This window comes from Barbus barbus (genome assembly GCF_936440315.1).
Source record: "Barbus barbus genome assembly, chromosome: 29".
NCBI lineage: Eukaryota > Metazoa > Chordata > Actinopteri > Cypriniformes > Cyprinidae > Barbus > Barbus barbus.
The window spans coordinates 5,519,106-5,545,412 of NC_136757.1; the positions used below are offsets into that span (position 1 = coordinate 5,519,106).

The 26,307-nt window shown below is 36.3% G+C and overlaps 2 protein-coding genes across 3 annotated transcripts in view; both read left to right on the forward strand.

Moving 5' to 3' along the window:
- The first annotated feature begins 288 nt into the window (after positions 1-288).
- On the forward strand, positions 289-18,241 carry LOC306848854 (N-alpha-acetyltransferase 35, NatC auxiliary subunit-like). 2 transcript variants are annotated; one of them, XR_013782282.1, is made up of 24 exons: positions 289-360; positions 1,737-1,865; positions 2,521-2,554; positions 2,658-2,772; positions 2,986-3,060; positions 6,013-6,180; positions 6,401-6,467; positions 6,870-6,913; positions 6,992-7,042; positions 7,171-7,254; positions 7,347-7,461; positions 10,110-10,288; positions 10,371-10,430; positions 10,672-10,778; positions 10,952-11,018; positions 11,095-11,193; positions 13,093-13,271; positions 15,432-15,568; positions 15,664-15,731; positions 16,340-16,480; positions 16,567-16,689; positions 17,450-17,530; positions 17,786-17,902; positions 18,088-18,239. XR_013782282.1 is itself a non-coding variant. In XM_079383605.1 (23 exons), the coding sequence occupies exons 2-23, from the start codon at positions 1,745-1,747 to the stop codon at positions 17,843-17,845; spliced, it is 2,175 nt and encodes a 724-aa protein (XP_079239731.1). In that variant the 5' UTR covers positions 293-360; positions 1,737-1,744; the 3' UTR covers positions 17,846-18,241. The 2 variants fall into 2 exon arrangements, 1 of the variants encoding a protein (XP_079239731.1); XM_079383605.1 differs by having other exon boundaries at positions 293-360; positions 17,786-18,241.
- Positions 18,242-20,240: 1,999 nt separating this feature from the next.
- The window catches only part of LOC306849560 (glutamine--fructose-6-phosphate aminotransferase [isomerizing] 1), a 36,915-nt gene continuing 30,848 nt past the window's right edge, over positions 20,241-26,307 (forward strand). The window contains exons 1-3 of the mRNA XM_079384686.1: positions 20,241-20,301; positions 23,418-23,633; positions 24,781-24,906. Coding sequence (XP_079240812.1) covers positions 20,295-20,301; positions 23,418-23,633; positions 24,781-24,906 — 349 coding nt within the window. The 5' untranslated portion in view covers positions 20,241-20,294. The remainder of the gene's footprint in view (positions 20,302-23,417; positions 23,634-24,780; positions 24,907-26,307) is intronic.

Genomic DNA, 26,307 nt, shown 5'->3' on the forward strand with positions numbered 1-26,307 from the left:
ATTTCCCATACTTCTACACCAAATTATATTTTTATGAACAAAACAAACAACTTCAGTGCATTATTAATATTATTTTTTAAATGTATCAATCTGACCAATCATTAAACATTATAACTATAATTTAAAACCCTTACTTAGAGCAAACATTTTACCAATGCAATTGTAATTCGTCAATGTTTAACTAGAAAAAGGTAAATAATAATAATAATAATAATAATAACACACGTTGTTATTTCTTTAGCGTCAAAGCTCTGAACTACATGTCTCAGAATGCAACTCACCGTGTGATGTCATTTCCTGGCGTCCGCTGCGACAGCGCTGCATATCAACAACAGCACAGCCTGCCAATCAAAAGGAATTGTATGTTTTATCATTTGAAGGTCTTTTTTGTCAAATATGAATTTAAAATATTGTAAACCGGAATTAAGTGTATATTTAGTAGTAATTGTATATTTTAAGGGTTTGACAGCTTAGCTAATGTCATCTGGCTTTTTGTTCATGAAACGTTCAAGTTTGACACATCGTTGATGGTTCTGTATTTAAATCATCTGACCAAATCATAAATAATTAATATCCAATTATATACATCACCTGGAATTCTCCGACGCTTCGTGATTTGAGTAAAGCGAGGATGTGATCAGTTCAGTCAAACTAGCAGAACTAGCGGACTTTGTTTGATTCTCTGTCATGCTTGACTCTTGATGCCAAATTTGGACATTTTGGTCTGGGTTCATAAACTAGCGAGCTGCATAACTTACTTAGACAGCACTGTGAGGTACATATAATGCCCAAAAATGCTGTCTGCGTTGGTAACTCACTAGATTTTGAGACAAAATTGTGCTAAACCCATAAATGATAAATATGGCTTAGTAAAGCAAACTGGTGAAGAGCATCACAGCGCAGACTCCAAAATACTAATTAAATGTCATTTAAAATCTTCACCAGTCTTTGTGTTTTGAATCATTTAAAATACACTAGTCAGCATTTGAAGTCAAAGTTGTCCTAAAACCTAAATGCGTTCTTGTCATGAACTTTTTTGATCCACTTCTTCAAATGTTGACTACTGTATAATACAATTTAGTATGTTTGCTTTATCTTTTATAAATGTGACCATGGACCACAATACCAGACATAAGGGTCAATTCTGAATAAATAAGCTTTCCATAGATGTATGCTTTGTTAGGATCGGACAATATTTGGCTGAACTATTTGAAAATCTGGAATCTGAGGATGCCAAAAAAAAATCAAAATACTGAGAAAATCACCTTTAAATTTGCTCAAATGAAGCTCTTAGCAATGCATATTACTAATAAAAAATTAAGTTTTGATATATTTACGGTATGAAATTTCCTAAATCTTCATGGAACATGATCTTTACTTAATATCCTAGATAAAAGAAAAATTGATCATTTTGAGCTATATAATGTATTGTTGTCTATTGCTACAAATAGTATACCCCAGCTACTTAAGTTTTGTGGGTCACATATTTTAATAAATACAGGTCAGAATAAGAATGTGTTTTTTGTTTTTTTCATTTTGACATAAATATATCCGTTACACTGAATGACGATGGAACATTATTTCACCTATATTTTATTTTTACAAAAAATCATTTGAAACCTTAAAGTATACCCTTTACTTTTGCATTTAATATGCCTATATGTATATAAACATTTTATCTGATGAGGACTCCAAAATGGGACGTCCTGTCTTTGACTCATATGTTACATTCGCAGCTGCCTCAATGGTGATGAAGTCATCGGTAGAGGAGGAGGAGGGAGGTTGGGGTCTTGGCATCCCAGAGAAGATGAGAAACAACGCCAACTGGGTGGATGTCACCAAGGAATTCAAAGGAGCCTGTAAAGGTGTGTGTTTCATGTTTATGTCTTATTATGAGAGAATTATTATCGGCTGAACTCTGCAGAAGATGTCACTGTCATCAGAGAGCACATGATCTCAGAATAGCCATTTTCCACAAAGCCCTGAGAAAAATATGCCTTGTTTATGTGACATTTACATTAATATTCAAACCAGATTTTTCCAAAACAAGGAAGAAAGTCCATGCATTGCATAACTCGCAGTTATTTATAGTGGTAAAAAATTATTTCTAAACAGGATGCAACCTTTGTATCACATCACAGCCAGTGTTTTTGATCAATAAATTATGATATTGCGTCTTGTATTTTCATTGCTCTGGAGAAATGTTGAGGATTCATTCTCTGAAAATGCAGTGAGGCATGGCTGCAGGAATATCTTTTCCTGATGCTCTCAGTTTTGCCATTTATGGTCACTAAGAGATCTAAAATTAACTTCCTTTCCCATACAAGGTTGACCCCATCATGAATCGACTCCAGCACGGCACCATACGTCACCTGAACACATCTGAGTTATTATGAACATGTTTTTTGGACCGTTTTAAGGTCATCAGTGATGTTTTATCAGGGTCAGATATAGATAAATCTGTCCTTGTAGAGAATAATGTACACAATGAATTTGCTGAATAAATCTTTCTTTTTGCAGAGCTCAAACTTGGCGAGTTGCTACATGACAAATTGTAAGTGTATTGTACTTATTTGAGTTACACATGCAACTTTTACATACAATTCAGCGTTTGGTGCGTAGGTTTGGTGGGGGACTTTATGCTCGTGTTCCTGTAGGTTCGGTCTGTTCGAGGCGATGTCAGCCATTGAGATGATGGATCCGAAGATGGATGCTGGGATGATTGGAAACCAAGTCAACCGTAAAGTCCTCAACTTTGAGCAGGCTGTTAAGGTAAGAGCTGATTTCACATAATCCTTACTCCTGATATTTTATTTTGTCTTATGAAGTGAGGTAATACTAATAATTAACCTGAATATAGTGAGTTTAAGGATGAATATAAACTGTACACTGTGCTGAAAGTGACTTTTTGTCTCTCTTTGTCTGTCTCCATTTCATTTTTTCTGTACTGTTGCTTATTCCCTCTGTCTCTCGATCTTTTTGAAGGATGAGGCCATACGAGTGAAGGATCTGAGTATTCCTGAGCTCATTGGGATCATGGACACATGTTTCTGCTGTCTGGTCAGTATAATGTCACCAACATATATATACAAACCCGATTCCAAAAAAGTTGGGACACTGTACAAATTGTGAATAAAAACAGAATGCAATGATGTGGAAGTTTCAAATTTCAATATTTTATTCAGAATACAACATAGATGACATATCAAATGTTTAAACTGAGAAAATGTAAAAAATAAGTTTATTTTAAATTTCATGGCATCAACATATCTCAAAAAAGTTGGGACAAGGCCATGTTTACCACTGTGTGGCATCCCCTCTTCTTTTTATAACAATCTGCAAATGTCTGGGGACTGAGGAGACAAGTTGCTCAAGTTTAGGAATAGGAATGTTGTCCCATTCTTGTCTAATACAGGCTTCTAGTTGCTCAACTGTCTTAGGTCTTCTTTGTCGCATCTTCCTCTTTATGATGCGCCAAATGTTTTCTATGGGTGAAAGATCTGGACTGCAGGCTGGCCATTTCAGTACCCGGATCCTCCTTCTACGCAGCCATGATGTTGTAATTGATGCAGTATGTGGTCTGGCATTGTCATGTTGGAAAATGCAAGGTCTTCCCTGAAAGAGACAACGTCTGGATGGGAGCATATGTTGTTCTAGAACTTGGATATACCTTTCAGCATTGATGGTGCCTTTCCAGATGTGTAAGCTGCCCATGCCACACGCACTCATGCAACCCCATACCATCAGAGATGCAGGCTTCTGAACTGAGCGCTGATAACAACTTGGGTTGTCCTTGTCCTCTTTAGTCCGGATGACATGGCGTCCCAATTTTCCAAAAAGAACTTCAAATTTTGATTCGTCTGACCACAGAACAGTTTTCCACTTTGCCACAGTCCATTTTAAATAAGCCTTGGCCCAGAGAAAACGCCTGTGCTTCTGGATCATGTTTAGATATGGCTTCTTTTTTGACCTATAGAGTTTTAGCCGGCAACGGCGAATGGCACGGTGGATTGTGTTCACCGACAATGTTTTCTGGAAGTATTCCTGAGCCCATGTTGTGATTTCCATTACAGTAGCATTCCTGTATGTGATGCAGTGCCGTCTAAGGGCCCGAAGATCACGGGCATCCAGTATGGTTTTCCGGCCTTGACCCTTACGCACAGAGATGGTTCCAGATTCTCTGAATCTTTGGATGATATTTTGCACTGTAGATGAGGATAACTTCAAACTCTTTGCAATTTTTCTCTGAGAAACTCCTTTCTGATATTGCTCCACTATTTTTTGCCGCAGCATTGGGGGAATTGGTGATCCTCTTGCCATCTTGACTTCTGAGAGACACTGCCACTCTGAAAGGCTCTTTTTATACCCAATCATGTTGCCAATTGACCTAATAAGTTGCAAATTGGTCCTCCAGCTGTTCCTTATATGTACATTTAACTTTTCCGGCCTCTTATTGCTACCTTTTCCAACTTTTTTGGAATGTGTAGCTCTCATGAAATCCAAAATGAGCCAATATTTGGCATGACATTTCAAAATGTCTCGCTTTCAACATTTGATATGTTATCTATATTCTATTGTGAATAACATATAAGTTTATGAGATTTGTAAATTATTGCATTACTTTTTTATTCGTAATTTGTACAGTGTCCCAACTTTTTTGGTATCGGGTTTGTATATATATATGTTTATATATATATAAATAGATAGATATATATATATAAACAAAATAATAATAAAAGTGCCTGTAATGGTAATAGATAATAGAAATAACAATATACATTAAAGCTGCAAGCAGTGTTAAAAGTGCCCTTGCACCCGGAGCTCACCTCAAGACATTCGTAATTTATAGGGGTCATATGATGCGATTTCCAGTTTTCCTTTCTCTTTGGAGTGTTACAAGATGATTGTGCATAGATAAGTTCCCTGAAGTTGCAAAGACTTAAGTCTCAAAACCAAAGAGATATTCTTTATAGAAGTTAAGACTCTGCCACGGCCCCCTAAAACGGCTCATTTAAACACGCCCCCCACATGTCTATGTCACGATGTGGGAAGATTTGCAAAACACCGCCCAAATGTATACGCAATGAAAGAAGGTGGAACTATTATTCTCGCTGTAGTATTGTTGCTGCCGCCGGCACCATGTCCTGGAGACGCTGTGTTTCATTGTGAAAGAGAAACTACTTTGTTTGGGCTTCACAACGCACTGGATAGCTGGCCAATCAGAGCACGCCTCGCTTCTCAGAACAATGAGCTTTGTAAAAAATCGACGCGTTTCAGAAAGGCGGGGCATAGAGGAGCAACAATAATGTACAGTATGTGGAAAATAATGTGTTTTTTTAACCTTAAATCGCATAAACACATTGTATTACACCAAATACACAAAATAGTGTTCTTTTTAGCAACGTCATATGACCTCTTTAACATCACAAAGGGCTTTAGATTACACTGACCACATTTGGTGCTGATCTGATTAAATCTCTAGGAGGAGTTCGTTAAAATACAACGCCTGAAAATGGCAAAAACAACACAAAAGTTTGCTCCAGGAGACTTTTTTGTAGGTATTGGCGTGTTATATGTGTCTCCTGAATTCTGTGCAAAAAATAAATCCACAAAAATATGAAACTATTTTCAGCTCATATAATAATCATAAATGTTTCTTGAGCAGCAAATCAGTATATTAGAATGATTTCTGAAGGATCATGTGACACTGAAGACTGGAGTAACGATGCTGAAAATTCAGCTTTGATCACAGGAATAAATTACATTTTAAAAGATATTCAAATAGACAACAGTTCTTTTAAATTGTAATAATATGTTTTGTTTTGTTTTTTTATCAAATAAATGCAGCATTGGTGAGTGTAAGACATAAAAAAAAATCTTACAGACACCAAACGTTTTATTAGTATAGTAGTATATTAAAAAAGCAGTGTCTGGTTGAGTGTTCAGAGCTTGCTGACTGTATTGAATGTCAGTGTCTATGCTGTATTGAATATTGTCTCACTGTTGTTTCAGATCACATGGCTGGAGGGGCATTCTCTGGCTCAGACTGTGTTTACGTGTCTCTATGTTCATAATCCGGATCTGATTCAAGACCCTGCTCTCAAAGCCTTCGCTCTGGGCATCCTCAAGATCTGCGACATCGCCCGCGAGAAAGTCAACAAAGCTGCTGTGTTTGAGGAGGCAAGACATTTTTATTTGTCACACTGTTGTCCCAATAGTGTTGTTTTATGAAGTTATGACAGGATCTGGTGTGATTACTGATGACATAATGTATATTTAAATGAACAAAGACTCACTGTAAGACCCACAACAAAAATCTATTTAATAATATATTTCCTTCAGTGTTAAATTTTGCTGTTTGTTAATTCAGTGAATATGGATTTATGTTTTCCAATCACAGGAAGATTTTCAGGCCATGACGTATGGTTTTAAAATGGCAAACAATGTTACAGATCTGAGAGTGACGGGTGAGTAGTTCATCACTAGTTCTCAATGAAAAAAGTTGAAATTAGTATAAATGTTTCTTGAGCATCAAAAAAATGATCATATTAGAATAATTTCTGAGGATCATGTGACACTGAAGACTGGCATAATGATGCTGAAAATTCAACTTTAATAAATTGCATTTAAAATATATTACCAACATACATTTTACATTTGAAAAAGGGAAACATCTGAACTAGTTACTGAAAAAAGAGGAATTAAAGAGAATATTGAGGGAAAATATTTCATGTAAATAATGTATTGATGCAAAGGAAAAAAACAACAACATTGGCTACATTTTCGTGCAATATGTAAATGACTCAAACATGTTTTTATATGATTTCAGTTTCATTCAATTTCACCATTTAAAATTGTCATTTCTGTAGGAATGCTAAAAGATGTTGAGGATGAACTTCAGAGGAAAGTGAAGGTATCTCGACTTTTCATGAGTCTTCCCATATTTTCAGATCTTTCTCTTCTTAAATATGTGTCTCTTCCTTTTTCTTAGAGTACACGCAGTCGACAGGGTGAACAACGAGATCCTGAGGTTGAACTGGATGTAAGATATAAGATAATATATAACATTTCCCCAAAATACTAGATCTCAGATAAAGAGAGAGATGGATGGTTTGGCTGAAATAGCAGTGTTCAGAGAATTCCGAGATTTTCTTTCTCATTTGTCCTCAGCATCAGCAGTGCTTGGCTCTGTTCAGTCGTGTCAAATTCACTCGCCTGCTGCTCAGTGCTCTCATCTCCTTCACTAAAAAAGAAGTATGACATTATTAAATTCACTCAAGCATATTGCTTCACAAAATGATTCATCAGTTCATTCTGATCTTTGATTGGTTGATTTGACATTTCAGACGAGTGCTGTGAGTGAAGCACAGAAGCTGATGACTCAGGCTGCTGACCTACTGTCAGCGATACACTCCACCATACAGTACGGCATACAGTCACAGAACGACACAACCAAAGGAGGTAACAGTCCAAAACACTGTTAATCAATATAACGCTCACAGTAAACTTTATACTTTTAAACTTTCTGTCAGCTAGAATTTATTACAAGAATTATTTCTTTAAATTAAAAATGCAGTTTAATTTTTAATATTTATTTGTATTTTATTTTTAATTCAACTTTATATTTAAAATTCTATTTTTTACTTAATAGCTTTAATTTTATGCTTAATTACTTTGAATATTAAATTGAACATTTTTGATATGATTATTTGTTTTTAATTAAACCTAAAATTATTCATTTTATTTTTTATTTAATGTTTGTTGTTATTTTAATGAATTCAATCATTTTATTTTAATATAATTAATTGTTTGTTTTAATTCACCCTCATATTTTTCATTGTATTTCTAATTAATTTTAATATTCTTCATTTTATTTTTAATAAAATTTAATTACTTTAGGGCCAGTTTTACTAAACAGGGTGAATTAGCACGAGAGTGCAATTCCAAAACAGCACCGATGGGCGGGTGATTTACTAACAACACGCAAATTAAAGAACACAGGTGCAACATCTCATTTACATATCGACCAACGCAATTGGGTATGGGGGCGTGACGTCACGGCTCTAGCGCCGTGGTGGCTGATGGGAAAAATCCCCATTTTGTGAGGCCACTTGTTGTGACGCACCGAGGAAGTTTTAATCATGGGAAGAATTCTTGCAATTCTTTTATAAACAACAGCCACTTCTTTATTACTGCTCTCTTTCACTTGGAACATGAGGCTGCATGTCCTTTGAGTAATATTTTGTCACAAGTTCCGGGAGGCACACTTTCTTGAAGAATTCTTGTGCTTTTTGTAGACGAGGTTCCCAGAACTCCTCGTCTGGAAAGACACGCACCACAGGGAAATCATTTTCAGTCCAAACAACAAGATCACAGTGATTTGACTGGGTAACAAAAATCTGTGTCTGGATCTGTGTGTGAGTTTTATTAACTAAACACTAACACAGACTAGTCTAACAAACATACAATCACTCATACATGGGGAAAGGGCAAATGAGAGTTGATGGATGAAACCATCAGGAAAACCAGAGAGTGCAGTTATGGAAAGAGTCATTTAACCACCTGAGTAAAACCATCAGCGCCGTTTATAACGGGTTCTATAACTTATACTAAACCTCTGTTTCGATACTTGCATGGCCTTGGTTGTGACGAGTGTCCGGAATTCAGTCTCAGATGAAAGTCTTAATGGTTTCAAGGTTTTGGATTCCCGATCACGTTCTTCCGGGTCGAAGAGTGATGAATTCCAAAGATGTTCTGAGGTAGAAATGTTCTTCCGAGGTAGAAAGTGGAAAAGAGCTAAGAAAGAGATCTGCTGAGGTCCGTGGAGCTTTGGTTGAATGGGAAGTTAAGACAAAACTTAAGGGTCCAGAAGGGTTCTAGCTCACATCCTCCTCATCTTCTCAGAATCTAACAGAACCGCAGACTGCTGGGGCGTCACTGAACTGAGATCTTTATCTGAAATAGATGTCACACCTCAGAGTCAAAGAGCCTATGGTGACTTGAACTTTTGGAGGGAAAGTTTACGACTCTGTCTCCATGCTTGGCAATTTGCATATGAACTGGATTGGAAGTTGATATAAGTGTTCTAAGAATCTTTAATAGTTTGTATATGTTGCATAGGTATCGACATATAATATACACTCTCAATTAGATCATCCGAAGACGAATTGATAGAGACTAAACATGATATACATGAGGTAATATTAACTAGTGTTCTATCATAAGCATGCATAAAACAGGATACAATACACAAAAACATATACAAGCACAGTAATAATATAAACAATGACCAAAAGATATGTGTTCATTCAAAGAAGGATTTTTCTATGAATTAATTAGAGAAGAGTCCATTTTTATGGCCTAATGTCTCTTTCCTAAGGGGATATGAAGTGAGTTTTGCTCTACCCGCATTCCTTTGAGCAATAAAACAATGTTATCGGATGGGTTGCCATGGAACCAGAGGCCTGTTCTGCCTTTCTTAGGTGTTAGATGCATTTCGGGGGAAGGGTCCACAGACCCTCATAGTTGGCCTTTTGGTTAGGTGAGGGGGCATAAGAGATTATTTGTTAAATATAACAAATAGTTGTGTGTCTGATTGGTCCAAATGTTACAATATGTTCGGATAATGTGTTCTTCTGACATTCAAAATAAATGAATACATGTGGAAAAATCCTCTCCCTTCTACCATGTGCTCTCTGTTCTCTGCGGTGCCTCCTAGCAACAATAATTGCTGCCATTTCAAGCACAAGTAGTTTAAGACATACTTTTTTGGGGCGTTAAATAATGGCGCAAATACCAGTAATTTGACAAGCGCAAACATTAGTAACTCTCGTTGCGTGATTCATTTGAATACTCTCCTCTCATAACTTTTGTGTCTGAAAGGGAAACTCCTAAAAATTGTCCACGCCTTTTCAGCGTCAATTCTTCACTGCACGACTTTAGTAAAACCTGACAGTACTATTTTAACGCCAAAAGACGGTTTGCGCTGGTGCAAGCTGTTAGTAAAACTGGCCCTTAATGTTTGATTCAATTTTTTTATTTATTTTGTCTGAGCTGTTGCTTCTTGGTCTTATCACATTCCACAAACCTTCACACTATGGTTTTTGCAGATCACCCAATCATGATGGGTTTCGAGCCGCTGGTTAACCAGCGCCTCCTCCCACCCACTTTCCCACGATATGCCAAGATCATCAAGAGAGAAGAGATGGTCAACTACTTCAGCAAACTCATTGAGCGCATTAAAACTGTCTGTGAGGTCATCAACATAACCAACTTGCACAGCATCTTGGTAAATACCTCTCAGAATAAACGCATGCTTTCTAGGGTTGTTATAAAGATAGATGTAACTAATGCTGCTGAATGTGTTTCAGGATTTCTTCTGTGAATTCAGTGAACAGTCTCCATGTGTGCTGTCCAGGTCTCTGTTGCAGGTGAGACCATCTTCATATGACATTTATAAATCTCTTCTGTGGTCAGAAAATGTGTTTTTAATGCTTTATTATCAACGAATAACACATTCAACACAACTATATCACAAATTAAACAGGTTTTGGATATATTATGTCACACATTGATCAGGAAATGTAGGATATGATGGTTGGTCTTGGCATGTAGATAGTCTTTATGCTCACCTGACTTCTGTCTGTCTGTCTGTCTGTTTGTGTGATGCAGACCACGTTTCTGATTGACAATAGGAAGGTGTTTGGGACTCATCTGATGCAGGATATGATTAAAGATGCACTACGTTATTTTGTCAGTCCACCTGTCCTTTCCCCAAAGTGAGTGATTAATTGTATAGATTGTATTATTGTTGCATATTAAATAAACAGTGGACCTGTTTTATTTTTTTCTCCTGCCTGTCCTTATCGACTTACTAAATCCTCAACTCATGATGCCTTTAAAATCACATTATATTCCCATCTTGTTTTAACACTGTTTTATTTGTTCACAGATGCAGTTTGAACAATAACCACCAGGCTAAAGACTACATTGACTCGTTTGTCACACACTGCACACGGGTTTGTGATTCATTTTGTTGAGCATTGTTTTTTTTTATTTCATGTGATGAAATAAGAGTGTTATTATGTGTCACAGCCGTTCTGCAGCCTAATCCAGATCCACGGACACAACCGAGCACGCCAGAGAGATAAACTGGGTCACATACTGGAGGAGTTCGCCACCCTTCAGGATGAGGTGCGTAGATGGTTTTTATTTGGTTAAAGTCAACAAAACGGCCCTGTTTACTTTCTTGATAAGTTCGTCTGGTCTAATTCCTCTTGATTCATCAGTGTTTGTTATTACAAAGACCTTGAAAGGAAATTCTGTCATTTACTGACAAAAGCGTTTTGTCGTTCCAAACTCATGTTCAAACCACAAATTAAGATATTTTTATCCATCCTTTGAAAGTCCACTCAACCAAAATTTTTAAGCTTCAAAAAGTGCATAGACATTGTAAAAGTAATAATATCAATCCATCGGTTTAATCCAAGTCTTCTGAAGAGACACTTTCACTTTACTTCCACAAGCTTTATCTCTTTGAAACAACTTTTCTGTCACATTACAGGTAAATGTGTTGCGATTCATGTTGTTTTAAGGTGGTGTTATAATGTCGTTTCATGTTGTCATATGTCACTGCAGTGTTGTATTGCCTTGTCTTAAAGTCTGTATGCTGCCATATGTCCTCAAAATAGTTTAGCCTATATAATCTTAGTAAATATATCCAAACATAAGTAGAAAAAAAATAAAAATTCGAAATTACAATATACGTGATACGTTTGCAATAGACTGGATAATGATTTTGTTGGTTGGACCTACGGAACGAATGTGCCAACTAGTTAGTGTTTAGAGTTTGAAAAAAAACTTAATGAACTCTGATATGAGGGACATGTTACTTGATCAGTTCAACATACAAGTCAGTCTCATTTACAACAAGAAAAATGTCAATGTGTCCACATACAAATTCAAAGACCATGTTGAGTGAATGATTCAATGACTCCCTTATAAGATACGACGATTGCTGCACCTACTGCTGTAACAATGTGATCTGTCACTTAACAAATCGTTAAACAAATATTTAATCTTCAAAAGATTCAAGTCAGCAATAAGAATCAAAATTCCCACCAACAATAAATGCTACAACATAGGTGTAACAGCCACACTGACACTAGCTTACGGTTAGGGGCTGTTCACACAGAACGCGTTTTTCCATTCCAATACCTTACTTTTCCTTTTTCTTTGTAAACGTGTGTTTGACTGTCATACTCGCGTCTTTTGCAGCGTCTCGCACATGAGCCTCGTGTTTTTAAGACACCAAGTCAAGTTAAAAGAATTTAAACTTTTACATGCAGCTCCAGTAATCAATGTCAGTTCCGAAACAGTGGACTAATCAGAAGACACTGGAGGCAGGGAAAGCATTGCAAGCTTTTTTTTTACAGTAGTAAGTTGGCATGGTAATGGTTTTATTTGACGGTAAAATTCGCGTTTTTAGAAGCAATGACACATTCTGTGTGATCTGCCCCTTAGCTGTTATAGTTTATATTAGAAAAGTGTTTTTTTTTTCTCCAATCTGTACATCATAAGAAATGATCGCTTTAGAATACGCTGGATTAAACTCCTTTTAAAGGGTTAGTTCACCCAAAAATGAAAATTCTGTCATTAACTACTAACCCTCATGTTGGCCCAAACCCGTAAGACCTTCTTTCATCTTCGGAACACAAACTAAGATATTTTTGATGAAATCTGAGAGCTCTCTGACCCTCCATAGACAGCAATACAACTGCAATGTCACCAGAAACGTAGCAAGGACATCAGTAAAATAGTCCATGTGACATCAGTGGTTCAACCGTAATTTTTACGACTCTACGAGAATACTTTTTGTGCATAAAGAAAACAATAATAACATAATTTTTTCAATAATTCTTCTCCCCGAGTTACCATCTTCCTCTATTTTGGAGAGTACCCCAGAACGTAATCAACATAATCAGCATTATTTACGCTCAGTGAAAGCGCACTCGTGCTGTACGTAAACAACGCTCATTACGTTTTCATGATGTGAGTAGTAAGGTGTCATTGAGCGTGTTGGTTGTTGTTTAGGCTGAGAAGGTGGATGCTACTCTTCACGGCCTGCTGATGAAGCTGGAGCCTCAGAGGCAGCATTTAGCCTGTCTGGGCACCTGGATCCTCTATCACAACCTGCGCATCATGATCCAGTACCTGCTCAGCGGCTTTGAGCTGGAGCTCTACAGCATGCACGAGTATTATTACATCTACTGGTATGACACGCATGGTTTTACTGCTACAAACAGAACACAATGCACAGGCACAAAATAACACAGACTAAGAATGCTCAGTATACAACCTGAATTTCGGAAATGTTGGGATGTTTTTTTTTTTTTTTTTTTTGAATAAAATGAAAACTAAAAGACTTTCAAATTAATTAATAATAAGCTCATTTCAAATTTGATGCCTGCTACAGGTCTCAAAAAAGTTGGCACGGGGACAACAAAGGGCTAAAAAAAGCCAGAAATGTTTAAAAGATTCAGCTGGTAGAACATCTAGCAACTAATTAAGTTAATTGACATCAGGTCTGTAACATGATTAGCTATAAAAGGGATGTCTTAGAGAGACCGAGTCTCTCAGAAGTAAAGATGGGCAGAGGCTCTCCAATCTATGAAAGAGTGCGTAAAACGATTGTGGAATACTTTAAAAACAACGTTCCTCAATGTCAAATTTTTCAAATCTCATCATGTACAGTGCATAACATCATCAAAAGATTCAGAGAAACTGGAGAAATTTCTGTGCGTTAGGGACAAGGCCGAAGACCTTTGTTGGATGCCCATGGTCTTTGGGCCTCAGACGACACTGCATCACTCATCGGCATGATTCTGTCATTGAATCATGAATTATTAAATTATTCATGATGAATAATCAAAAATTATTCATATTTTTTTCTACCTCGTATTGAAATATGTAAATGTAAATACCCTGTACAACTTTTTTGCACATTCTTTTGCACATTCCTCTTATACTACTATTTAAGTCAACAACATACTGACCTGCACATTTATATTTATATTTTTTATCTTTTATTTTTTATTTATTTTATTTTTTTTCTACTTTTCTTTTTCTTAATATTTATGTACATTCTGTGTTTTGTATTCTATATAATTGCACTGTCCTTGGAGAGGATCTGACTTACATTTCACTGCTGGTTATACTCTGTATAAATGTGTATGTGACAAATAAAAATCTTGAATCTCTTGACATTACTAAATGGGCCCAGGAATACTTCCAGAAACCACTGCTGGTAAACACAATCCACTGTGCCATCTGCAGATGCCAACTAAAGCTCTATCATGCAAAAAGGAAGCCATTTGTGAACATGGTCCAGAAGCACCATTGTGTCCTGTGGGCCAAGGCTCATTTAAAATGGACTGTTTCAAAGTGGAAAAGTGTTCTATGGTCAGATGAGTCCAATTTGACATTCTTGTTGGAAATCATGGACGCCGTGTCCTCTGGGCTAAAGAGGAGGGAGACCTTCCAACGTCTTATCAGCGTTCTCAAAAGCCAGCATCTCTGATGGTATGGGGGTGCATAAGTGCATACAGTATGGGCAGCTTGCATGTTTTGGAAGACACTATGAATGCTGAAAGATATATAAATATTTTAGCGCAACATATGCTCCCCTCCAGACGACGTGTATTTCAGCAGGACAATGCAAAACCACATACTGCAGCTATTACAACAGCATGGCTTCGTAGTAGAGTCTGGGTGTTGAATTGGCCTGCCTGCAGTCCAGATCTTTCACCTATAGAGAACATTTGGCACATCATTAAACGAAAAATACGTCAAAGATGACCACGAACTCTTCAGCAGCTGGAAACCTGTATCAGGCAAGAATGGGACCAAATTCCAACACCAAAACTCCAGAAAATCATAATCTCGATGCCCAGACATTTTCAAACTGTTTTGAAAAGAAGAGGAGCTGCTACACCATGGTAAACATGCCCCCATTCCAACTATTTTGAGACCTGTAGCAGGCATTAAATTTGAAATGAGCTCATTTTGAGCATACAATTTTAAAATTTCTCAATTTAAACATTTATGTTATCGATGTTCTATTGTGAATAAATTATTGGCTCATGTGATTTGAAAGTCTTTTAGTTTTGATTTTATTCAAATTTTAAAAAACGTCCCAACATTTCCGGAATTCGGTTGTATTTGCAATACACACAGGTGCATCTCTGAATGATACTCTAAATTAAGTCTAAAGTGCACATTGATGTGGGAATTAGCATTACAAATATAAATAAGTTTGCAAATTGTAACAGAGGTAATTTGCATATGGTCTTAAAGGGACAGTAGTAAAACAGCCTGTTTAATTCTGAGAGTCAGAGAAAGGTTGATGAGGCTTTCTCTCCGTGTATGTACAGGTATCTGTCGGAGTTTCTGTATGCGTGGCTCATGTCCACGTTGAGTCGAGCGGACAGCTCTCAGATGGCAGAGGAGAGAATCCTAGAGGAGCAGCTGAAAGTACGAAGCAGCAAGAAGAGCAAGAAGAAGAAGAAAGGTTTTGACAGCCTGACAATCATTCAGCAATTTCAGTTTTCTCTATAGGATTGTGATGTTTTAGTCTGACTCATTGTGTTTTCATTGTCTTGTCAGCTCGTCCTCTGAGTAAAGAGATCACCATGAGCCAAGCTTACCAGAACATGTGTGCCGGCATGTACAAGGTAACACCTTCAGATACACACAAACAAATCTGTCAATATGGCATTTGCAGCTTTTGTAATGTGACATGTTTCAGAGTGACAGAGAATATTAAGCTGTAAATAACAAATAAATCATAATTATCAGGATTTGACTTGTGGGTCAGCAATTAAGAGTGCTCATAACAAAGAAGGAAAAAAAACTCATTTAAAATGTGCCTAGTTCCTAAAGTATTTTTTGTATTCATGTTAGTTTCATATTGTTTTGAGAAACTTTTGTACTATTTTTTTTTTAAATGTTGATGAAAAGATGTTTCTGAAAATGTGTAACCATCAAAAAAATATATATATATATTACTTAAACCTTGAATACATGTGCATGTACAACTTTTTTTTTTTTTTTTTTATATATACAGTTATTGATATTTATTTATATATATCAAAGATTTGGGGAAGTTGCACCACGTGACATTTTATCAAATTGTTTTGTTTATCACATTTATTAATTTTTTTGCAATTAAGTTATTGTATATCTTTGAATTATTATCATTTTTTTTTAAATAAACAAATAGTTGTGGACAAAAAAGTGTCATGCCTTTGACCCTGGTACTGACTCTTCTGTCTTTCTGCAGACTATGATAGCATTGGATATGGACAGAAAGGTGTGCAAACCTCAGTTTGAGCTGGACAGTGAGCAGGTTCGCTATGAGCATCGGTTTGCTCCTTTCAACAGCGTCGTCACACCGCCGCCAGTGCACTACATCCAGTTTAAGGTACTACTGCTTTTAGATTATGTTTACTGCAACTATTCTATCCCAAGATTACAGTAAACAGTGTGTGTTTGTATGTGTGGATGTAGGAAATGTCAGATCTGAAGAAGTACAATCCTCCTCCTCGCTCAGCGGATCTCTATATGGCAGCCAGTAAACATTTCCAGCAGGCCAAACTCATACTTGAAAACGTCACCAGCCCTGATGCAGAGGTACAAACTCTCCTTATACTACAATGTGAAACTTTCCAATCTTATGGGATGGATGGATATTATCCCTCAGAAATCATTCTAATATGCTGATTTTATGAGAAACATATCTTATAAATATCAATGTTGAAAACAGTTGTGCAGCTTAATATTTTTGTGGAAATAATTTTTTCTTTGATGAACAGAAAGTTGAAAAATGTATTTGTAATGGCAATTTTTGGTAGTGTGTGTGAAAAAAAAAAAAAAAAAAAAAAAAAAAAATATATATATATATTAGTGCTGTCAAATGATTAATCGCATCCAAAATATTTTTTTTTGTTTACATAATATATGTGTGTATACTGTGTATATTTATTATGTATATATAAATACAAACATATGCATGTATATATTTAAGAAAACATTTATGTTTATATATTAAATATATTTAGATATAATATAATGAATATATAAATGTATAAACGTAAATACTTTCAAAATATACACTGTGTATTTATATATACATCATAAATATATATATAGAGAGAGAGAGAGAGAGCAAATTTTGCCTTAAAATCTTTTAGATATTATGTAAACCTGTGGTATAGCCTATTTTTAATCAAGATAGTGACTTATTTAAAAAATAATAATATTTAGTATTTTTGGTATTTGGAATTTGAAGCGTGCAAACAAATAAATCTGATTATTCCTATCAAATGATTAAGTGCTCACATTAATTATATATTGTTAAAGGAAGGGACTGAGATGCTGATTGTTGTTGTAGGTGAACCGCATCCTTAAAGTGGCCAAACCCAATATTGTTGTAATGAAGCTGCTTGCTGGAGGACATAAGAAGGAGACCAAGGTACAATATATGAATAGGAATTTTCTGTTTTCAGTACAGCTTGAGCATTATGGACAGCCTCTGTTACCTGCTCACTAGAGCAGAAATGGACTTATTACACACTGTCAAAATAATGTGCAGTGGTAACAAACAACTTGTCACAGATGCTGTTTATAGAGCTTAACTTGGTTATATCTAAAAAAAAAATATATACATTTTGCTTATAGATATGTGATATTGAGGAATTCATTGAATCCTTGCCTTTTTTCCTTGTAGGCCGTTCCTGAATTTGACTTCTCTGCACACAAATACTTCCCCATTGTCAAGATCATTTGAGTCCGACCATGTGAACTCGTCTCAATAACATGAACTTTCATCACAGTCGCCGAATAAGTGAGATGGTCCTCACTGCAGAACACAAGATCCAGGGGGCGTGGTTCTCCTCCCACCTTACATATACCTAAACCTACCTGTCTCCACCCCCTGATCCCTAAACCCACCCATCTCCACCCCTAATCCTACCATCTCCACCCCCTAGATGTGGATCCTGCCCCGCCCCCTGGATCGTTGTTCTGCAGTGAGGGGCTACTGGAATAAGTTAACAGCCATAAGTCTAATTGTACAGTTAAACACACGGATACACTCACAGTGGTTTGGTTTGAACAGTTCACAAATCATGTTCATTTGTTTGGTTGATAATATTGTATTAAATAAAAAAGCCCTTTCTGGTATATTTTGTTTCCAGTGGCTTCAAAATGAACCCTTACTCCACTCATCAGGTCCAGGTTTGACAAGATGTACACAAAGTGTATCCAGCGTGTTTGATCGTGCCGATATGGTGCTGTGCAAAACATTGAATCTCCCCACCAGGAACACTGGATCCAGACTCTTACCTGATCCCATCAGGAGGCATTCATTTTGTATGGGATCGAAAACTGTCAGCAGAGTTTTGTCTGATATCCAAAAGTAAAAGTCTTCTGGGGTTTACAGAGGAGGCTGTGAAACAGCAGAAAGCAGGAGATGAAGTGATGATAAAAATGAGCATATTTATTGAATAATCTTAGTCGTATGTTTCAAAGCTCAGACTTCGTCCCACCTACACAAATCCAATAAGTGTTATTAGACCAAACCAAAAGCAATGGAAGAAAACGACTGCTTCACAACAGTCATGTGACATTAAAAACCTTGAAATGGAGACATTCACTTCTAACTGATAAAGACAAATATCTCTTGAAACCACGCAAGCATAAGATTAAGCAACAATAACAAGCATTGCAAGAGCAAAGAACAAAAGTAATATAAAAATATTGTATGACATGAATAAATGATCATATTATGATTACATTATTCTAAATTAATAAAAAATATTAGGAAACAGTGCAGATGTCACTCACTCTCTTAAAGAGTCTTTGAATTCTTTCAAGTGACAGCTTTCTGAGCAGAAAATTATAATTAAAATGATAATTTCATAAATTTTAAAAAAATCAGTCAAATGTTGGTCTTTTAAAGTAATTCATGTGAGTGTTTCATAACGTGCCAGCAGAGGGCATATGTTAGATGAACTGACCCGTACCTGTACTGAAGGACAATGAAAACTCTTGGGACTTTCAGCAGATCCTTCAGCTTGCACATTGAGGTCGTGATATTAAAACGCATGACCAGAAGCACCAAAGGGTACAACTGATTAACAGCGTGCCGTACCATGGAAGGATGATTAATTCCAGCTCCTCAGAGGCCGTAGTGCATGAGCAGTCAAACGAAGATAACTGGAGAAAACCAACAATCAGAACTACTAAAACTTGTTGATTTGATATGATGTCAACATCTCCAGGATGCTTCAAGAAACCTACCAGCAAAGCTACAAGACTGGATGATGATCAGATCTCTGTGTGGAGCACTGGCTGTTGTCAGACAAAAATCTGACTGGATTATTACTATTAATGACAAAATGAATGTTTGGAAATGAAAACTGATAGGCCTCTTTCCATACACTGACACACTACAGCAAAAGATAGAAATAACTGACTTGATTTTTTTAGCTGGTGAAAATACTAGTGTTCTAATAATTTTGGCCACCACTGTATAGTATATTATAAATATAGGCTACTATTCTTCATTGTTACTTCACGGTTTTATAGCTATAACATCCACAGGGAGAGTGTTTGCTCACTTTGTCACAGTATTAGCCTACATCATCCATCTGTCACTCTGTATTTTATATATATATATATATATATATATATATATATATATATATATATATTATCCTATCAGCCATTTAAAAACTCATACCAGTCAACCTGTACAAAACTTTGCAGTTGGATACACTGTTACCTTTGTTGCACATACCAGCTTTTATATCTGTTTTTGGTCATGTTGGTGCATTTGAGGCCTTAGAAATTCATGTAGCCTATCAAATATGAAAATTAAAATTGTTAGCCATGGATTGTCCCTCGCTGAACAACTATTATTCTCCTTTAGAGAATCGAAAATGTATATATATATATATATATATATACACACACACCGTGAAACTATAATTGCCATAAGCAGGTGTTTCATTAAAAGTTTTGTTGTAAAAAAATAAAATAAAAAAGATGCCATTGACATCACAGAGAGGACACGCGTCCTGCTGCCACGTCTGAGCTGATGCTGTTGGCAGGTAACTAAATGACTGACAGCCGTCTCAGCCAATCAGCGTGAAGCGGACTGTTTTCTCGCCCAATAAAATATGTTGTGGGCGGGAACGAGGAACTAAACAGCTCTTGGCAGTAGCACCGGAGACATGTGTGGTGAGTATGCCAATGAAACTACCTTTTTATTTCATATTTACAATGTTAATATACGTACCATTTCCTTAAATTACGCGCTTCATAGAATAATGCCGCGTGGACTGAAGTAGTGAGATAGAAGGGCCGTTGGAGGCAAAATCCACTAGCATTTAGCATCGGACAGAGGCTGCGTCTTAAACCCCACAGTATTGAGTCGCCTACCTAGACAGCATTTTGGGCATCAAATCGAAGCTACGACCGCGGTTATGATGCTAAAGACATTTTCTAGATAGGTGTGACCTTAATGTGTTTATGTATTGAGGTTGTTGTACGTTTCTTGTTAACGTTACTTCTATTGTGTATTCTAACGTTAGCCATCCACAGAAAGCTTTACGTGCTTTAATTAAAGCATACTGTGCGGTCTGGCTAGGTAAGATGAACCTTGGTTTATCATTGTTTAATCTTGAAACATTTCCATTATTTGAATTGTTAAATAATTCCACTGTGGAGATGCTCAGGCCACTTTTTCCAGTTTTTACAACTTCAAAACAACACAAGTTTGGTTTGGTGGTAAATGCCAAAGAGAAACACCACAGGTTTTAAAGTCTCCATGGAGAAGGGATCAGATATCTGTTGTCCCTGGTAGAGGTCAGGAAGTGATAAAGAGAGGCTGGAAGTTCTTTTCCCAAAGGTTTTTTCTGATGAGCTAAATCTGTATGACCTCCTCTTAAGATAAAGACATTCAGGAGTTTGCAGACAGCCTTGATGAAAAGCAGGGATTGTTCTTTTCAGCCGTGACTCGGTGATCTATAGATGAAAGTTTTTGATTAGGGATTAGATTTGTTCTAACTGTTTCATCTTCTTTTTGGGGAAAGAAGAGTTGGATTGGGATACTCTGAAGGTCATGTATGTATAATTTGCAAACTGCATAGATGGCTTACTTGCACAAATATTAAAGGTACCGCTACAAAATCCTGTTAGTCAGAGGGAGGAAAATAGTCATAAACTAAATTATACGTCTTTGATCCATTAACTTGTTTAATAACTAAAGTGAAATGTAGCCTAATGCTACACAAACATGTCTCTTTTAATATAATTAGAAAATCTTCATGCTGCCAAGTTTGGGATCAGTACGATTTTTTTTTTTTGTTTCGAAACAAATGAATAACTTGAAAATGAGAATTATGTTTATATATATATATATATATATATATATATATATATATATATATGTATGTATATTAGAATGATTTCTGAAGGATCATGAGACACTGAAGACTGGAGAAATTATGCTGAAAATTCAGCTTTGATCACAGGAATATATTACATTTTAAAATATATTAAATAAAAAAAATAACTGCTTTAAGCTGTAAAAATATTTCACAATATTACTGTTTATCAAATACAGTCTTGGTGAGCATAAGCCTTAATTCTGTAAAAAAAAAAAAAAAGTATATAATAAATAAAAATCAAACAAATGCCAAACTTGCTGAACAGTAGTGTACATCTGTGTTTAAAGAACATCTTTTTTTGATGGATTTAGGCTCAGGTTTATTTTTTGAGGAGGTGGGGTGATTAAACTATATTCACAATCCATCCTTCATTCATTTTAGCAAGTCATCTGTCTAATAAAGCAGCGCCTTGTTTGACTACCACACACACACACACACACACACACACACACACGAGTATATTCAGTGCCCACGGCCAGACCACTGAATGGTGCTTCTGTGATGTTTCTGTCCTTTCGTAGTGCTGTACTTGGAGTGCATTTATCCCCATGTGAAGATGCAAACATTTAAAGCAGTCATTTTCTTTTTCACTTTCCTTATCTCACTGTTCACACAGTTTTTGCTGAGCTGATTTCCTCACTATCATTGATTTTGTTCTGACTGTGTGTATATCAGCACCGATGGATGTTTCTTTCCGTTAGACTTCTTAATTTTCTTAATGGAATCCATAGTATTACTTCCTTGTTTGTAATGTGTATGTAGTAGAGTGGCAGCTTTCTAGTGCGTATCCTCCCTCAGTGTTTATTTAAAGATGCCGAACTGGTTGTGTCTGCTTTACCAGACCACTGCTTTATCAACAGTCGCGCTTTGCTATGTTTATCTATGGCTACTTCATCAGGGCATCCTTTACTGATTGTTTGTTGCTCTGTTTTTAGAGATACTGCAGTTTTCCAAAGTATAGCATGGGCTTACATGCTGAGGTTTTGTATTGAAAGCGCACACCCCAAAATATGTTGGGTATTTTTAATTTCAATGCAAATTTCATGGACGTTTTTAGGTTTTTTTTTTGGTTTTTTTTTTTTCACTTGAATCTGTTTCCCTTTTAAAGTCACATTGAAACAAAAGTAGCATCAGATCTTTTCTTCCATGTTGTGATGTACATCCAAGTGTAACTTTTTTTTTTTTTTGGTTAATCAATTGTTGATCAGATGAAGGAAGATCCGAATGCAATTTGCAGTGGATTGTAAGAGAGGGGTCTGTCGTTTTGAGTTCTATTGCAAGTTCAGAAAATTAAATCTAGATCGAATTACCCATTTTAAGTAGTCAAGTCTGTCTTTTTTAGGGTCTGAAAGAGATGGACTATATTGTTGCATGGATGATGGATGTACAGTGTTTTTTTTTATTTTTTTATGTAGAATAGTTTGTGCTGAGGAATGCTGTAATATGCATGTTTATATCTGCATCTCAATGAAAAGTGAAAAAAAGACCTTTTGCCAGATGAATCTTAATTTACATACCATATTTTTATAATGCAAAAATCCTTAAACTGATAAAAGGTTTTGCCGTTTTAAGAGAGACTGGTAGCAGTGCCTATTTAGCTACCTTAACATGTGTTTTTTGAATTGCCTTGATTGAAATATTGCCTTGATTGTTCATTAAATTTGCTTTAATTTGTGTGTATACATGTATTTAAGAACTCATACGAGTCAGCCTGCACATAACTTTGCATTTGGATATATACAATCACTTTTGTTGCACATAATAGCTTCTATATCTGATGTTGTATTTTGTAGTGTTGGTGTATGAACTTGAATGCACTGCAACCATAGTTTTTTAATGAATTTGCAAATAAACAGATTTCACTGCACTGTCTGAAAATAAAAAAAACTCTTTCTCTCTCTGAAGGCATCTTTGCGTATCTGAATTATCACGTGCCTCGCACTCGCCGTGAGATCCTTGAGGTCCTTATCAAAGGTCTGCATCGCCTGGAGTACCGTGGCTATGACTCTGCTGGTGTGGGCATTGATGGAGGAAATAGTAAGGAATGGGAAACCAACTCCAAGAACATCCACCTGATCAAGCAAACAGGAAAAGTCAAAGCGCTGGAAGATGAAATCCTTAGTAAGTAATGGTCGTTTTACAGGTCAGGGTTAGGCACAAAACACACTATATGCCAGTATGAGAACACTTTTTACAATAAAATCTAGACTTAATGCACTTCAATATGGGTCACAGAGCAAATCGCACAATTCAACAACGTGTTGCATTCTCAATGTGTCTGCAATGATGATTATTTTGTGCCTCAATGCAAACTGCCTGCACTATAGTTTCTGTTTTCACTTCACATCAACAGTTTGAGGGGGAAAAAACAAAACTTGATGAACTACCTAATTAAATTTGATATTTTGAAGAATGTGGGTTACCAAACAGGCGTCCTGTGGAAGTTAATAGTTGTGTTCAGTAGAAGAAAGAAATTCATACAGGTTTGGAATAGACTGAGGATGAGTAAATGATCTGATCTGAACTATCCCTGTAAATGTCGACAATAAGTGAAAAAATGTTAAGATGATAAATCTGTCTTTATCATAAAAAAGAAAACCCAATCATTTAAAGGAATGAAGTCCTTGAAGGAAAAAAACGCATTCTAACAAATCTGCTTTGTTTATATTTGAAAACTCTTAAAAACCGTAGTCATGTGCTTTGAATTGTGAGCGACAAAAACATGATATATCATGAAATAATCAATCCTAAATTTATAAAAATACTTTTTACTGTGGAAAATATTTCAAAGTAATTTGTGCATTCAACTGTATTGCAAGTCTAAGATTTTTTTCAAATTTTCTTAATTTGTTAAAGGTTTTGTGAAACCAATACAAAGAGTACATTTCAAAGAACTTTTTCTTTATCTTTGACGCACTGCGCACTTGAAATGCTCTGGCCAAATGCATTTGATTACTTGTGTAAGGTGTATTTCTATTTTCTAGCCTAAGTGTGATTTGTGTCGCTATTTATTTGAAATGTTATTACCAGTTTGTATTTGAACACTGGTCAGACTTTAATTTGATTCTTGCTATAACAAACCATTAACTACAACTTTTGTCTTAATAAATTGGCAGCTTATTAATAGTTTGTAAGGTAGTTGAGTTTAGGTATTGTGTAGGATCAGGGATATAGAATATGCACATGCTTTATTAGAAGTACTAGTAATAAGCAATTAGTTATTAGTGAGAATTGATCCCTATACTAAAGTGTCACATCTGTTCCACAGGACAGCAGGATTTTGATCTTGATGTGGAGTTTGACGTGCACCTGGGAATCGCTCACACCCGATGGGCCACTCATGGCGTCCCCAGCCCGGTCAACAGCCATCCGCAAAGATCTGATAAGAACAACGGTCAGTTACCAACAACCTGCTTTTCTAATCGCATATTTATTTACTTTCACAAACTTTCCTATGGGGCTGCACGATTAATCGCACAAAAATCTCGATCTCGATTCATACATAAATGTGATCTCATTTCTAAATGACGGCGATTCACTTCCGCATTCACGCGTATTTCCCTGCATTCAGATCATGCTGCATTCACGCGTTATTGGTCACTCACACAATAACAAAACACTATTAATTCACCAATCAATCATAAATCTCAATTACTTTTCTCCTCTCCCTCATTGGCCACGTTCCGCTGTCACTCATGTGACGTGTAACAAGGCGGCAGACCTAAACTGAGTCAATAGGCGCGTTCGCAGAATGATCACCGTATTACATCAAAGTACCACGAGAGCGGTAAGAAAGCAGTCGGATCCTATGCATTCAAATCGCTCTTGCGGTACTTTGATGTCATACGGTGGTCATTCTGCGCAGCGCTGCTTCAACGGGGCGTCAGCATCAACGCTTGACGGAGGGCGTGTCTGAAGCTTGTTGCTGACCAGAGCCGCTGAGAAACAGGGTTGCGACACGCTTTGATCTCGCGGTCACGTGCTTCATGGAGCTCTCAATAGTTCCAAACAACTCCGCGCTGTCCATCGGGTCAGACAACAACAGCGGGTATACCTATCTATTCTGTTCTATTTATTTATTTATTTATTTATTTATTTATTTATATTTATGCATTGCTATGTGAACTGTGCTAGACCAACTGAGACTTGTCACAGCACTTGTTTTTTGTTGCTCTTTCGTTGGTCCGTTTGCTTCTACATTGTAAGTTGCTTTGGATAAAAGCGTCTGCTAAATGTGAATGAAAATGTAAATTTAAGTTTTGCAAATACTTCAAAATAAATAAGGCAACCAACTGTATTCATCAAAATATTTTATTATATAATATATCCAAGTTATCTAACTAGCATATACTGCCTATTATCTAAAAATAAACATTAACTAATTTCCTCAAATTTCTGGCGACTGTGCTTGAGAAGCACTGAAATGAATGGGCTTCAATGCTGAAACTATTGGCTGCTCTGTGACGCGCTTTACTTCCGCGTTCCTAAGATCCTATGGGAGTTTCTCAACGGCTCTGGTGCTGACGCGCCGTCATAGTGATAACAGCCACCGACGCCCCGTGTGAATGTGAATATTTTTATTTATTATTGTTAATGTTCTCTTATGTTCAACAACTTAAAGCTTTAAAATTATTCACTTTAAGGGGTCTAAAATAGACAATCCTGTGGGGTTTTTTTTTTTTTTTTTTTTTTTTTTTGTACTTGAGTGCAATACATTTTGGTTGAAAAAATGAGAATCGTGTAAGAGAATCGTGATCTCAATTCCCATGGAGAAAAATTGTGATTTCACATTTTA